The sequence below is a fragment of the Urocampus carinirostris genome, chromosome 17 (genome assembly GCF_059441175.1).
Source record: "Urocampus carinirostris isolate Australia breed hairy pipefish chromosome 17, RoL_Ucar_1.0, whole genome shotgun sequence".
NCBI classification, from domain to species: Eukaryota; Metazoa; Chordata; class Actinopteri; order Syngnathiformes; family Syngnathidae; genus Urocampus; species Urocampus carinirostris.
In genome coordinates, this window is record NC_142365.1 from 20,980,077 (window position 1) to 20,994,655 (window position 14,579).

Below are 14,579 nucleotides of genomic sequence, written 5' to 3' on the forward strand. Positions count from 1 at the left end.
AGCGCTTATAATAAACTTGCAATTTATTTTTTATATATCATCTTATCTGTCTTATTACTGTATTTTTATTGGTTTTATCACCATTTGAATGTGTTTTCAGTGATCAGGAAAATGGGTTTAATAGCTATTTAGTGTTCACTTCGATGCTTTTAGGAGGAATGGAGCAGACCAATTAGTTTTTAATTATTTCACATCAGGAAAATTCACTCAATCCAAGCTACAAGCACGATCGTGGGGCCACGTGCGATCTTAAATTGAGATAGAATTGGAAAATGTGTCTTTTCGAATGTTAAGTGTGTTACTGAAAAGCATGTTTTAGTTACAGTTACTAGATTTAAAAAGCAACCTAGTTACCCACCAAAGGGTAACTGCACAATCCTTTCAGTGAATAATTTTGAGAAACAGAAATAATGTCTTGATTACAGTCACAGCCTGTAATTAGGGTGGAACTGTGGGGCCCAAAGTTAGACCCATTCTAAAGTTAGACCCATGATATTAAGAAAAAACAATTACAGTTGAATACCTGCGGTAACCTCAAGCCTCTCTAGGGGCAACACATCTGTTTTAACAATTAACAACAACCAAAAATGACTGAAACGTTTTTTTTTTTGTCTACACTAGCAGAACTTGTTTTCATATTTTTCTGACATTGAAATCAATTCCCATTTAGTGAGTGTTACATATGCCAACTAGCTCTAAACGAGAAAAGGCAAGACAATTAATCTCTTACCAAACGTTGTAATGTTGACATCTTCAGATAGAGTACAAAGTAAAGGTCTCGATGTCATCAAATATGCCAAAATAATTCAATAAATAATAAATACATGTCGAAATGTCACAAAGACAAGGAATAGCATTTATAAAATATACATGAAATAAAAAACATGAATATTTAAAGGTTAAAAAAAAATAAAACGACAAATATTAAAACAAATGTCGGATAAAATGCAAAAGTAAGTACGAAATAGTGTAGACATTTTGAACAGTATATATATATATTTTTCTTTTTTTTTAAATGTCATTAGGTAGTTTTTACGTTACCGCAGCTCGGTGGCCTTGGGAAGGGCGCCCGCCCCGGGACTGTAAGGTCCCTGTGTCAGAACCAGAACAGGAGTAGGACCCAGATAGGTAACGTCTACTCGCAAGATTATTGAGATATAGACGAAAAACAAACGGCAGCGATCCGGTGCTTGCTGGTCGAGGGAAGCAAGCCACTCACAGGATCGGAGCGTGTTCGGAATGCGGAAGTGGATCTTCCGGAGCGGGAGATCGGAGCGTGGTCAAACGGGAAAAATGTGTCAATAGCCGGAGCGGGGGATTAGGGCGTGGTTGGTAGTCAAAAACGGGTCGATAGCCAGAACGGGAGATCAGAACGTGGTCGGTGGTCAAAAACGCATCAAAGCCGGAGACAGGTGGGGAATCAGGAACAGACGAGTGGGATACGGATGGAAAAGCTGGACCAACGGGAGTCAGAGTCAAAGTACTTGCCTTGTGTAAACAGAGGTTTGCTGACGGACTGACAAAGGGTGAGTCAGTGCACTGAGCCTAAATAGGAGGGGGAACCAATCAGGTAACCAGCAGCAGCTGGCGCCAAACAAGCGGGCACAGGTGAGTGCAATAAGTACGGTAGTCATGCCAACCTGGTTCGCTCCTCGGTCAAGTCTTACCTAAGACTTACAACATTGGTACCCATTGCCTCCCTGCTTGGCGCTCAGCGTTTAGGGTTGGAATTGGAGGGTTTGGTGACCTTATGAGTCTTAACGACAGGTGTTGCGACATATTGGTTGCATAGAACTATCATCGCATCATTTACTGTATACAGTCGCACGTGTGTGTATAAGAGCCGATCTCTGGTGGATCAGGGATGAGGCAAGGAAAAAGACAAAGAAGTCCTTTTTACTTTAGTTTATCTATCGATCAATCAATCGTTTTACCTGCGTACCTACCTTTTGATCGATTGGTCCATCTACGTACCTACCTATTGATGGACTGGTCTAACTACGTACCTACCTATCGATCCATCCATTAGTTCAACTATGTACTTACTAATTGATCGAGCTACTTATGTACCTTCCTATTGTTCGATCAATTGTTTGACCTACGTACCTACCTACCTATCGATCGACCGATCGATCAATTGGTCTACCTACTTACTTACCTAACTATTTATTGGTTGATCAATTGGTCTACGTCCGTACCAACCACCGATCGGTCAATTAACCGTATCCGTATTTGTTGATTTTAAACTATTAAATCTTGTTTATGTATTACATACATTTTTGATTAATTCTATTTTCTCCATATTAATGCATTGATTACTTTTTATGAATATGTTGTTTTTGGTTTTTAATTTTTAAGTTATATTTGTATATTAATTTATCAACTATTTTATTTATGTATTTATTTGTTGGTTCGTGTGTTATTCTGTTTGGTTACTTATCTTTTAGGGTTTAAAAATCGCCAAATGTCAGTGGGTGGTTGGCTGCGTTATAAAGTCTGTTATTATAAATCACCGTCAGCAGGTTAAGGCAAGAAAACCACTCCAGGTTTAAAGTGCCATCAAGCATTGCATAAATAGGCCATAGAGGGCTGGCTGAGATGTGAACGTTGCTCTAATCATTATCAAGATACATTTTGGTTGATATTCACCACTACTCGTGGCAACCATCACCTTGCATGCCATTGTACATGTACACTCACGCTGCAATTTTGCACTCTAATAGCTGGTTATATGGACTGCTAAGAGTCTTGGGTTTCTTCTTAAGGTGTGATTATGTGGCCATCACAAATAGCTTTTAATAGTTGTTTATAAAAAATTTTGGGAGTAACACAGTACAAAGGGACGTGTTCCTGGAACACAATTACTTTTCTCAGTACTGAAACGCGTCATTAATAACATTTTGTAACATAGCGCCTTACTCCGCAACTTTTCAAAAGCAGATGATTTACAATGCAATTTGATTTCAGTTGGTTCTTCTTTTTCTCAGAATGTATATATTTAACCCTCTCACATTTCCCCAGCAACGAAACACTGAATACAATTTCATGAGGGATTGGTGTGTTTATATATACCTTATTTTCCTGACTCTAAGTCACAGTTTTTTTCAAAGTTTGGTTGTGGGTGTCACGTATCCTCCGGTGAGAGTTACTGTATATGTGAAATTATTATCACATTATTATGTCATTGCGTTTTCAATTTGATCACAGGTACCGTATATCAATTCACGTGTTATTTTCACACTAAACCACAAGAGGGTGCTCTAGTCCTTTGTTGATCATTTCAACCTTGACTGCGACTTAAAAGCGGAAGGAGGAAGTTGACACATCGTCTACCTCTTGGACCTACCGGGAGTTGTTTATCAGTAAAAGTGTTTATGATGTTATTTATATTCAAATACATTTGCCCCCAAAAATGTGACTTATACTCCGGAGAGACTCGGTGTCTGGAAAACACATTTCCCACAAAATACAACTTAACACAGTTACGTTTGCACGTCTCAAGCAAGGATTACCAGACGTGTCATTTTTCCCTCATGATAGTCTGATATTCTCTCTACCATGTATACTCATATCCAAGCCATATTTCCAACTGGACAATAAATAAAACTAATTCCGGGTTTCACTTCATAAACGCATTCCATGTTTCACCAGTGTATTTTGTTTTGTCGTGTGTTTTTCGTAGATTCTGAGTTTCTTTTTTTTTAATCCACAATTTTTAAAAACACATTTTCTATACAAAAACCAGGAGACCAGATAAAAAGCCTACAATTCACAAACAAATAAAGTAAAAATATTGCACATAATTTCGCATATGTAATCTTTATATTTTTTCTTCAAACAGAAAAAAGTTAGGATGACTCAAAACAGACACATATATTTACCTCGTTTTAAATATTATTCGTGTCACTTTTCTAGAACCAAAAACATTAAAAAAAACTCTTAAAAACAAGTTAAAAATATAATGAAATGTCACCAAAATAATGAACCAAAATCCATAACCTGTATCATCTGTCAAGCCGTCGTGACCACAAATATTTACAAAAAAACTGTCAATTTAGGCAGCACGATAATTAACTCTTTTTGAAAAAAAAAGAAATTTGATTTCGGAAATTATTTTGAAAATATTTTTGACGAATGTTGTGCCTCAAGAATTGTATTTTTTAGTCAAAAATGAGCCTTGGCTCCGAGAAAGTTGGGAAATACTGACTTAAAGTATCGTCCATTATCCATCCATTATCTGCACCGCTTATCCTCAGTAGGGTCGCGGGGGTGTTGGAGCCCATCCCAGCTGTCTTCAGGCAGTGGGCAGGGGACACCCTGAACTGATTACAGGGCACACAGAGACAGACAATTCATTCGCTCATTCACACCTAGGGACAATTTGAATCGGCCAATTAACCTGACATACATGTTTTTGGAATGTGGGAGGAAACCAGAGTGCCCGGAGGAAACCCATGCAAGCACGGGGAGAACATGCAAACTCCACACAGGAGGTTCGATCTCATGACCTCAGAACTGTGCCGCACACGCGCTAACCACTGCGCTGCCGTGCTGCCCCCTAAAGTATCAGTTACTCTAAAATTTGGCATTTTTGTAAGAGGCCGCTACTGCTGCTAAAATAATGCGGCATTTTTGTTATTGTATTATGTCATTCTTACCTGTAGCACCTTACCATTGAGAGGGGGTGATATCATTTGGATGAAATTTCAGCTGAGCTACGTTTGAACTGAAGCATCAGTTTACAACATAGCCAAGAGGAGGTCCCATTATTATTTTATACTGCCCTGCTGTTTGTACACAAAAACTGTGTCATTCTCACTCTCTTTTCTTTCTCTGTTTGAATTGACTTTGCAGGGTTTTTAAGCACAGGGAACCAGTCTGCCAAGGGGAACTACGGTTTATTGGACCAGATCCAGGCTTTGCGCTGGCTCAACGAAAATATCAACCACTTTGGAGGAGACCCGGAAAGAATCACCATCTTTGGCTCGGGGGCCGGTGCCACCTGTGTGAACCTCCTTATCCTTTCACACCACTCTGAAGGTGAGAATCGTGCTCATGGGTAGGCAACCCAAAATGTTGGAGAGCATTATTGGACCCAAAATACCCGAATGAAATTATCTGCATCTGCAAAAAAATAAAAAGCCCTATATAATCTTTAGAATGAATATGACACCTGCTGTAGGCGTCTATTATCGCTATAGTAGCCTACAAATCAAAATGACTGTTAGAGCTAGTGCACCCTGTGGAGAATGATGCACCACATAACTCCTATGTCATAGGATACCGCTTTAAGTTTAACTTCTTACAATATTAATGAATTGCAGTATGTTTCATAGCTTTGATAAAATTAAAGAAATGCAATGAAGAAATCAAATTTTTGACATCATTTCTATTTTGAGGATTCGAAAAAATTTAACTTTTACAAAGTTTCCATTATCTTGGCAACAAAAAGAGTGAAATAAAATGCAGAATGCATTTATATACTGTGATAAAATAGTTTTTTTAAAAGGCAACGTAAATCAAATCACATTAATACAGTTCAAGTTTAATTTCTGTGCAGTTATTTTTCTCTTTTTACTTTTGGGGTCCATTGACGATTACACACTCGTCGGTTTGTTCAAAACAGCCACCTGCCTGGCTATTGAGGCTTCCTCTTTAAAAGGTGGAGCTCTTCTAACACAGGGGACAGCGGAGAAAGTAGAAAATGAGCAGAGGAAATATGCGCCAGAGTTTTGCATTGCGGCTAGTTTCTCTAGGCAGGAATTTAAGCCTGAGAGTCACGACTTCACGTCACGATGTATAACTTTGCTGCAAGGGTTTGAGACGACAACCGGTATGCAGTGTTTTTTACAACCTGGTACCAGTGGCAGCGGCAGTCAAACTTGTCACTTCCCAACTGTGAACTCATACCAGCTGATCTCCCCATTGGTCTCCTAGTTACACCCCTCGTTGAAATGGAATATTTCTTCTATACACTTTCACAGCATTGGAAAATGAGTGTTTGTGTCATGTTTGCCCTCCTATACATATCCCTCTAGCGGAAGGTGGCTAGAGTCATTTCTGACTCTTTCTGGGGGATTGATATAGAGGAGGGGATTCCCAGCCCCCTCGCTCAACCCAACTGATGGTTTGGGAGTCATTAGCCCCCCAATTCCAACCCCTAATGACGAGCCCCAAGCAGGGAGGCAATGAGTACCAATGTTGTAAGTCTTAGGTATGACTCGGCCGAGGCTTGAACCAGTAACCGGTGCGGGCGCCCTACCCCCAAGGCCACCGAGCTGGTCTGTCCTCCAGAAACCATATTCAAACCAAAATATATTTCCCTCCTTCATCTTTTTAACATTTTTGAAAAAGTGCCGGAAGCCACTTAACCGGAGGCTTCCGACCACGATCTACCTGAATTCTTGCCTACTTGAATAGGAAATTTCATTGGCATTCTAATCTTGTAGATAGAAGGAAATTATTTTAAGATTTCTGACCTTAGATTACCGATAAATAACAATCTGTCTCATCATTTTGAAGGAGCTACTTGCTAATTCATAAATGTGTGGTTCATTCATTTGATGATAAATAGCTAATCGAGTCAAAAACATACACATTGATTGATAAGCACAAGTAAAACACAACTAGTCAATAATAAACATGAATATGGAAATTTGAATGAAATTGGTTTTCTGGAGTGTTTGGAAAAGTAGTAGGTATATTGGGAAAAAGTGAAAAGAGCTAATGAAAGATGCGGGTAGAGATTTACTATAGCGTGCTTGAAGCTTTTGACCCGCAGCACCAAATCGGCAGTTATGTTTATTTTGGTTGTGCCAAAGTACCTTGGTCTGAAAGAAGTGTACTTGATTTGGCTGTTCGGAGTAAGCTGGAGCTCTCGTGTCGAAGGAGAAAGTGAGAGTGACGTAGTTGCTTCAGAGTGCGTTGGTCGAGAGAGGCGCTTGGGGATAGGTACAGAGATCCCTCTGCAAGATACAGGGTCCGTAGCGGTGGCTATGCAGTTATTAGCCTAGCCGTAGCCCTAGGTAGGACCTAGACCCTCGCTATTACTTTTTCTCCTAAAGCCGCCTCAATCAATTCCCGGTTGCCGTAACAATCCACGCGGCACCCGTTAGTGTTCATGATTTTGTTTCACTTATCTGACTTTCCTCAGATTCTGATTTAATTAAGTAATATATTTTCAGTGTAATGAGCAACTAAAAGCTAGCGTTTGCTGTGCTTCTCAGTTTGTCTACAAACCGCCCGCTGTTCGATTGAGAGCATACATAAGCCATGATACCGACAGTCCTACCACTCTATCAAAGTTGTTGCACACTTACAGTCACACTCAATCGTAACAGAGCGCCCAACTTACTCGGTTTCTGCTGTCTAACAGAAAATAATGCACAATACAATGATATCAATGACAATAAAGACAATAAAGACAGAATCAATTCAATTCAAAATCCGCTAAGAAGTGAACCAGAAAAAAACAAAGCGTGAAGTACCGAAGGATCTCTGTACTTGTCTTTGAGAAGCCTTTCAGTTGTGGCAGGTCTGGGCTCTTGCAGTTTTGGGGTCCTGAGAAAGGGAGCAAGGTGGTTATCGTGCAAAAAAAAACATTTCAAGTCAAGTCAAGTCATTTTTATTTGTATAGCCCTAAATCACGAAGAGTCTCAAAGGGCTTCACAGATTGTTACACTATATTACACAAACTATTTTCAACCGACAAGAGGAGTAGGTTATTCGTATGCAATGGAGTAGAAGTGAGTTTTAAGTTTAGATTTAAACATTTCCACTGAGGTTGCAGATCGAATCTCAGGGGGAAGAGCATTCCACAGCACCGGTGCCCGGATGGAGAACGCTCTCGAACCAGCAGAAGACTTCTTTGCTCTCGGGATCATCAGAAGACCAGCACTCTCAGATCGTAGGCTTCGGACCGGGACATAGTGGCAGATCAGATCTAAAAGATAAGAGGGAGCAAGTCCATGTATGATTTTGTACAATACTAAGAGAACTTTGAAGTCACATCTTTGGCTAACTGGGAGCCAATGCAGGTTAGCCAAAATCGGTGTTATGTGATCGTACTTTTTTGTCCTGGTTAAGAGCCTCGCTGCGGCATTTTGTACTAGCTGAAGAGACTTGATTCTGGACTTCGGGAGACCGGAGAGTAGTGCATTGCAGTAATCGAGACGGGAGGTAACAAATGCATGAATTATTGTTTCCGCATCAGACTGAGACAGTATTGAACGGATTTTAGCAATGTTGCGAAGATGGAAGAAGGCAGTTCTAGTAATTTGCTTTACATGCATCTCAAAGGATAGATCAGGGTCAAATATGACACCTAAATTTTTAACTGAGTCACTCTGTGTGATGTGACATTTGTCAATGTTCACAGCAGTTTTTGAGAATAAGTCCCGGCATTTAGAAGGACCAATGACTAACATTTCAGTCTTTTCAGAGTTAAGACGCAAGAAATTGAGTGACATCCACTCTTTTATCTCAGTGAGACAGGCCTCCAAATTTCCACAGTTTAGTGTGGAAGATTCCTCCAACGGAAGATATAGTTGAGTGTCGTCTGCATAGCAATGGAAGCTGATATTGTACTTGCGAATAATATCACCTAATGGAAGCATGTAAATGTTGAAAAGTAGGGGGCCGAGCACTGAACCCTGCGGAACACCGCAGGTAACATTAAAGGGCTCAGATGTCGTTTCACCATATTTAACACAGTGTGTCCTATCTGAGAGGTAGGATTTGAACCACGAGAGGACAGCTCCTGAGAGACCAATCCATTTTTCCAACCGTTCTAGTAGGATATTGTGGCGCACTGTGTCAAAAGCAGCACTAAGATCCAGCAGCAGCAAAAGTGATGAAGCGCCAGAATCCATTGACATTAGGAGATCATTTGTTACCTTGATCAGAGCTGTCTCAGTAGAGTGTTTAGCCCTGAATCCTGATTGCATGGATTCAAAAAGGTTATTCTCCGATATGAAAGCATTCAGCTGCTGTGCCACTACTCTTTCGAGTACTTTAGAGAGGAAAGGTAGGTTTGACACAGGTCTGTAATTACTTAATATTTCTGGATCAAGGTTGGGTCGTTTCAGTGTGGGTTTAATAACGGCGGACTTAAAAGCTGCTGGAACTACACCTGAGGAGAGTGATGTATTTATAATATTTAGAACTGAAGGCCCAAGGACGCTAAAAAGACTTTTAATAAGTGAACCTGGGAGCGGGTCGAACTGGCAAGTTGTCGGTTTGGCCGCATTCACCACTTGTTTGAGATCATCAAGTGACAGTTCACTAAAACCGGCCATTTTCCCAGGGCAGCCACCCTGTCGTGCATCTGTAAATTTCAGTCCTTTAATAGGTGTGGTACTAACAATATCTTTTGCAATTTCTTCCTGTATGCATTGAATCTTCTTAGTGAAGAAGACCATTAAGTCCTGAGCAGAGTGTGTCGAACTGTCTGCGATAGGCTGTTGCCTTGTAAGCGATGCTACAGTGTCAAAAAGGGCTTTGGGGTTGTTCTTTTGAGACGCAATCACCTTCGAAAGGTAGGCCGATTTTGCAGAGGCAAGGGCCGCTTTATACTTTAACAAGCTGTCACACCAGGTTTGATGGAAAACCTCAAGCTTGGTAGCGCGCCATTTTCTCTCCCATTTCCTGCATTCTTTTTTAAGGGTTCTAGTTTCATCAGTAAACCAAGGTGTGCGTCTTTTAGGACGTGATTTTAGTTTTATGGGCGCTATTGAATCCAGCACACTAGTCAGGGTGGTATTGAACTCATTCATGAGTGAGTCAATCGAGCCATTGTATTTAGGAAAGGACGCAACTGCTCCAGGAAGGAGTTCAAAGAGCTCAGAAACTGTGCCAGTGCTTATATTTAAGCTTTAGCAGAGGGACAGACGTACTGTATTTCTAAAATGACCCTTTATTCCTTCTTTACATTGGTCCCGCAAAATATCCATACACGCCACGGGTTATGATTTTTCCAAATGGAATAATTAGCTGGAAAAATATACACAAGCCACCTTGGAAGATACATGGTTTTTGTGCACATGAGACAACAATGCGAGTTTTCAGTTCATGTTATCAAAAAATGACTTTTATTATGGAAGCACGTATTCAACGTTAATTTTAAGCTGAGAAAAAGTGAAACAACTTTTATACCGATTTTTTAAAATCAAAAATTAGGGGTTGGCGTTAAACAAGAATAATTATAATTAGTTGAAATACATTATGCTTTCATTATGTCCTTGATTTGGTAACAGGGACACTCCGTAGGCACACATTTCAAAACCGTTCAGCTTACATCACCCTGAAGGTCCTAATAAAAGACGCTTTGAAACTGTAATTCTGAGTGAATGCAAAGTTGGAGCACTTTTTAAAGGCACCGTGTGTGCGGAGAAGAGATGAGCCGAGGCCGGTTAATTGATTTCACAGGGAAAGGAGCAGGGGTGGGGCAAATGCAGAATATCCTGTGTGTATGTGTGTGGAGGGTTAATTATTTATGACAGAATCTGCAGATGTTAAAAAAGGGGACAGCAAGCCATTTTGCATAACTGTAGAGGTGCAACAGTGCAAGTAGTTTTCTTTCTTTTTCTGCGTCATCTCTTCTGGAGCCTTTAATAGGCCTGTTTGCGAATATGTGCATTTGGGTCACCATTCACCTTGCCTGTGTCTTCGTATGTGACACAAGTATGTTGTTTTCCAATGCTAAAGCCCAGAAATATTCTTTAGTCTAAATGAAAGTAGCAGGGATGCTTCCATTAGAGTGCTCTATAAATGCTTTTTAAACGATGCATTATTTAAGTTCACTGTTAGGCGCTGAATCTGACTGCTGCTGGCAAAAGTGTGTCACTAGGAAAACAAACAATTTCCATAATTGAGGAAACACAATGCTGGCTTTTCCTACCAAAATTGATGACTATTGTGTATATTTATATATCGAAAAAATAAACTTCTAACCCCTGGTGGGTTAGTGTCTGTGTCATCCTCAGACTCGGGTTCTCTATTAGTTTCCTGGGACTTTGAGGGTTCTCTGCAGTACCTTAGCTGTTCCTAGGACTAAGCTCTTCTAAACTGTGGCTTCAGATGTTGTTTCTGGGATCTGTTGGAGCCACTCAACCAGGTTGGGGGTTAATGCCCGATGTTCCCCCACTACCACGGACACCACGATCTTCTTAACCTTCCACATTTGTTCCAGCTTTTTCAGCCCTTGGTACTTCTCCAGTTTTTTGTGTTCCTTCTTCCTAATGTTGGCGCACCTGAAATGGCCACATCTATTAACACCCCCCTCTTCTGCTCTTTGTCCACTACCTTAATATCCGGTTGGTTAGCCACGAGCTGTTTGTCAGTCTGGAAGCTGTCCCACTGGACCCTGGGCCTGTGGTTCTCTGTGACCTTTTGTGGTATGGATCAACCTGATTTTGGGTACTGTACTGAATGCAGATGTTCCTGTATACTATCCCAGCTTCTAGTTATGCCTCTTGCCATGCCACGATGTGCTAGACTGTTTGCACTGTCTGCAACTTGGGTCTGAGTTACCCTTATAGATCCTAGCCTCTGTGGCTCTTGTGCTTATTGCCTGTTTATATGATCAGAGCTTCTGTGCTGTCTGTCAATCCTGCATTTTCCAGCCACCGGTAGGATGTAAGCCACCTTGTGGTCATCATATACGGTAGGGAGAACATCAAAATAGAAGTTGGGATCAATTACGCACTTTCATACTCTGTGCTTAAAACGGTGCTACCGTAAATGTACTGAGTTGTATTTTGTAGATACGTTTTAACAGCCCACCTTCACAAGTTTGTTAGTGATGTGTTGTTGGATGATCGGGGATTGTATGTAGTTTTGCGAGCCAATGGATAAGGATGATAGATTACAAGACATTATACTCCACAACCTGCTTTTAAAAAGTACTGGAGTAACGAACAATGTTGTAATGGTGCCCTACATAGTGTTATTAATAACGCATTACAGTACTCGTAAAAGTATTTATGTTCCAGGAATGCGTACCTTTGTAACACAATCATCTCAACACTGAAATTGGTGCTTCTGCATTCATAGTTATGTTCAATTTCCACATTCCTGATGTTCTCCCGCTGGTGTTCAGGTTTGTTTCAGAGGGCCATCGCTCAAAGCGGCTCCGCCATTTCCAGCTGGTCAGTCAACTACCGACCGGTGATGTACACAAAAATTCTCGCTAAGAAGGTGGGTTGCACTCTGGGGGACATGACGGAGTTGGTGGACTGCCTGAGGAGGAAGAGTTTCCGGGAGCTGGTGGACCAGGACATACAGCCTGCCCGCTACCACATCGCTTTCGGACCTGTCGTGGATGGCGACGTGGTCCCAGATGACCCTGAGATTTTAATGCAACAGGTCAGTGTCATATACCTTCCTATAACTAAGACTTGACTGTAGTAATGGCATAGCATATAAGATTATAATCACATGAGACATTGTACAATATTTTTCACCCTTATCCCCAAAATACAGTTTTCTCTGATATATTTTTTATTATTAAGGCGCACTGGACTATAAGGTGCAGGGATTTAATACTACAGATACAGCTAGGGTTGAATAAAAGATAAATTACTACATTTAAATTAAAATAGTTGTTTTCATAGAACATAAACTGCTATTATGACATCTGGTCTCACCACTAAAATTCTTAGCAGCAAACAATTAAAACTTTAACCTCAAGCGACCACTCTATGTTTCTCAAAGGCAGAACAGTTACTGTAAGCACTACCAGCTCAGTAGCCTAGATGGTAGTGTGCCCGCTTTGAGACTGGGAGGTCACTGGTTCGCGCCTCGGCCGAGACATACCTAATTGGTACAATGGCGGCGCCCTCTGTTGGCTGCGGCTGCATCGACTCGCTACAACGGGTCAGGTGTATCGACATTTCGTTCTGTGTACATTGTTACAAAGAATGACAATACAAAGGAAATTATTATTATTATTATCATTTAACAGCAACTCAAACAAGAGTCTGTCATGTTGTACAGTACGTTGCCATAAACAAAAATATTTGATCAAGTAATAACAATACATTTCATACTTACAGACAATTATTGTCTAAAGCAACAACAAAAGACGATTTGCTATGAACGTTCAAAAGTTGGCAGCTGACCTGCCATCAAAGTTCTGCACTTCTCCTTTGTTTCTTTTTAGCAACATACAACATGTTAACCAATCTAAAAACAGTTTCTTCTTCGGACACTTTTTCCGATACAGTGGGTGGACCTAAAACCGGGCTAAATGTTTTTGCTTGTTGGAGATTGTTATTCTGGTAGAATTAAGTGTAAAAAGTTCCTGTTTTCAATTTTTTTTTTTCGCCAGGGAGAATTTCTGAACTACGACATATTGCTGGGTGTCAATCAAGGAGAAGGTCTGAAGTTTGTGGATGACAATGAAGGAGAAGATGGAATAACCGGACCCTCGTTTGACTACACGATCTCCAATTTTGTTGACAATCTTTACGGATACCCTGATGGTCAGTTGCCCTTCTTCACTAAGTAACGGGTTATCCTAATTGACCTTCTGACGTCTACAATTTAAGGAGCACAAAAAATGGTTTCCGTTTAGTGTCTGCTCATGCTTGGATTTGTTCTATGAGAAGATCAGTTTGTAACGGTTTGATGTCCTATTCTAATGTGTTAATGCTCACGTTTGTTGACTTGATTCAAATTTAACGTAACAGGTGTTGTATTAAAAAAAAACCTAATTCGATAATTACCACTCAAGTTGCATCATTGGCAAATATTTTAAGCATATCTTGTCAAACTACATCTGCTAAGTCCAGACCAATTACTGTATTTTCAGGGCCAAAAGGTTTACCATACTAATTGGTGAAGTCTCAGTTATGTGTGCCAGAGCTGTATTTAACACACACCTGATAATGGGATGTGTGCTTTATATACAATGTCTGCACCCACAGTTCACCCTTTAACGTTCTCATGGTGTCAACTACTGCGTCCCTCTTGCAAGAACACACACAAGCATGCAAGTGTGCATATTTATCACTAGAGTAGGAGCAAAACTGAGTTTGGTCGTGCCTTATATAAGTATCGATGACAATGTACTTATATTTTTGTAATCATCGATAAACAGAGGTATGGTTGAAAACATGGATCAAACATGTGCAAAAATAGAGAGGGATTAAAACTTTTTTACCTGTAATCGTCACCAATCAAAACTCATCAAAGGCCCCATTCTATACAGTAATTCTGAATCAAACAGCTGTGCCAAACATCCAACTATGCAAGGTTCACTTTCTTCACTTTTTAAAGTCACTTTTTATGCTGGCAGATCCTCGTTAATCATGCCGGCTTTTGCGTAAGCTCAAACAACAGTGCCAGCAGACACTTTAGCCCAAGCATCTCCACTCCGCCAGGAACGATGGTTAAACTCAGAGTTAATTTGCTTCACATTGGCATTGAAGCACTGTGTAGATGAGGTGCCATGAGCAAGATGCGGTTGGCGATCAGTGCCATTGTGAGACGGTTCTGTCCTCCGCACGCCAGACATGTGTTTGAGATCACGTGGCCATTCAAGAAAGCAACATTGGTTAGATACCGTATTTTCGCAATCA

The 14,579-nt window shown here is 40.6% G+C and overlaps 1 protein-coding gene across 6 annotated transcripts in view; it reads left to right on the top strand.

The window, feature by feature from the left end:
* LOC148349485 (neuroligin-2-like) overlaps positions 1-14,579 on the top strand; it is a 130,987-nt gene that overhangs the window by 99,376 nt on the left and 17,032 nt on the right. For all 6 annotated transcript variants that reach the window (XR_015847398.1, XM_088321542.1, XM_088321544.1 and 3 more), the window contains exons 5-7: positions 4,855-5,040; positions 12,098-12,363; positions 13,328-13,481. Coding sequence is in view for 5 of the 6 variants with exons in the window: in XM_088321542.1 (XP_088177668.1) it covers positions 4,855-5,040; positions 12,098-12,363; positions 13,328-13,481 (606 nt within the window). In the remaining variant the exon portion in view is untranslated. The remainder of the gene's footprint in view (positions 1-4,854; positions 5,041-12,097; positions 12,364-13,327; positions 13,482-14,579) is intronic.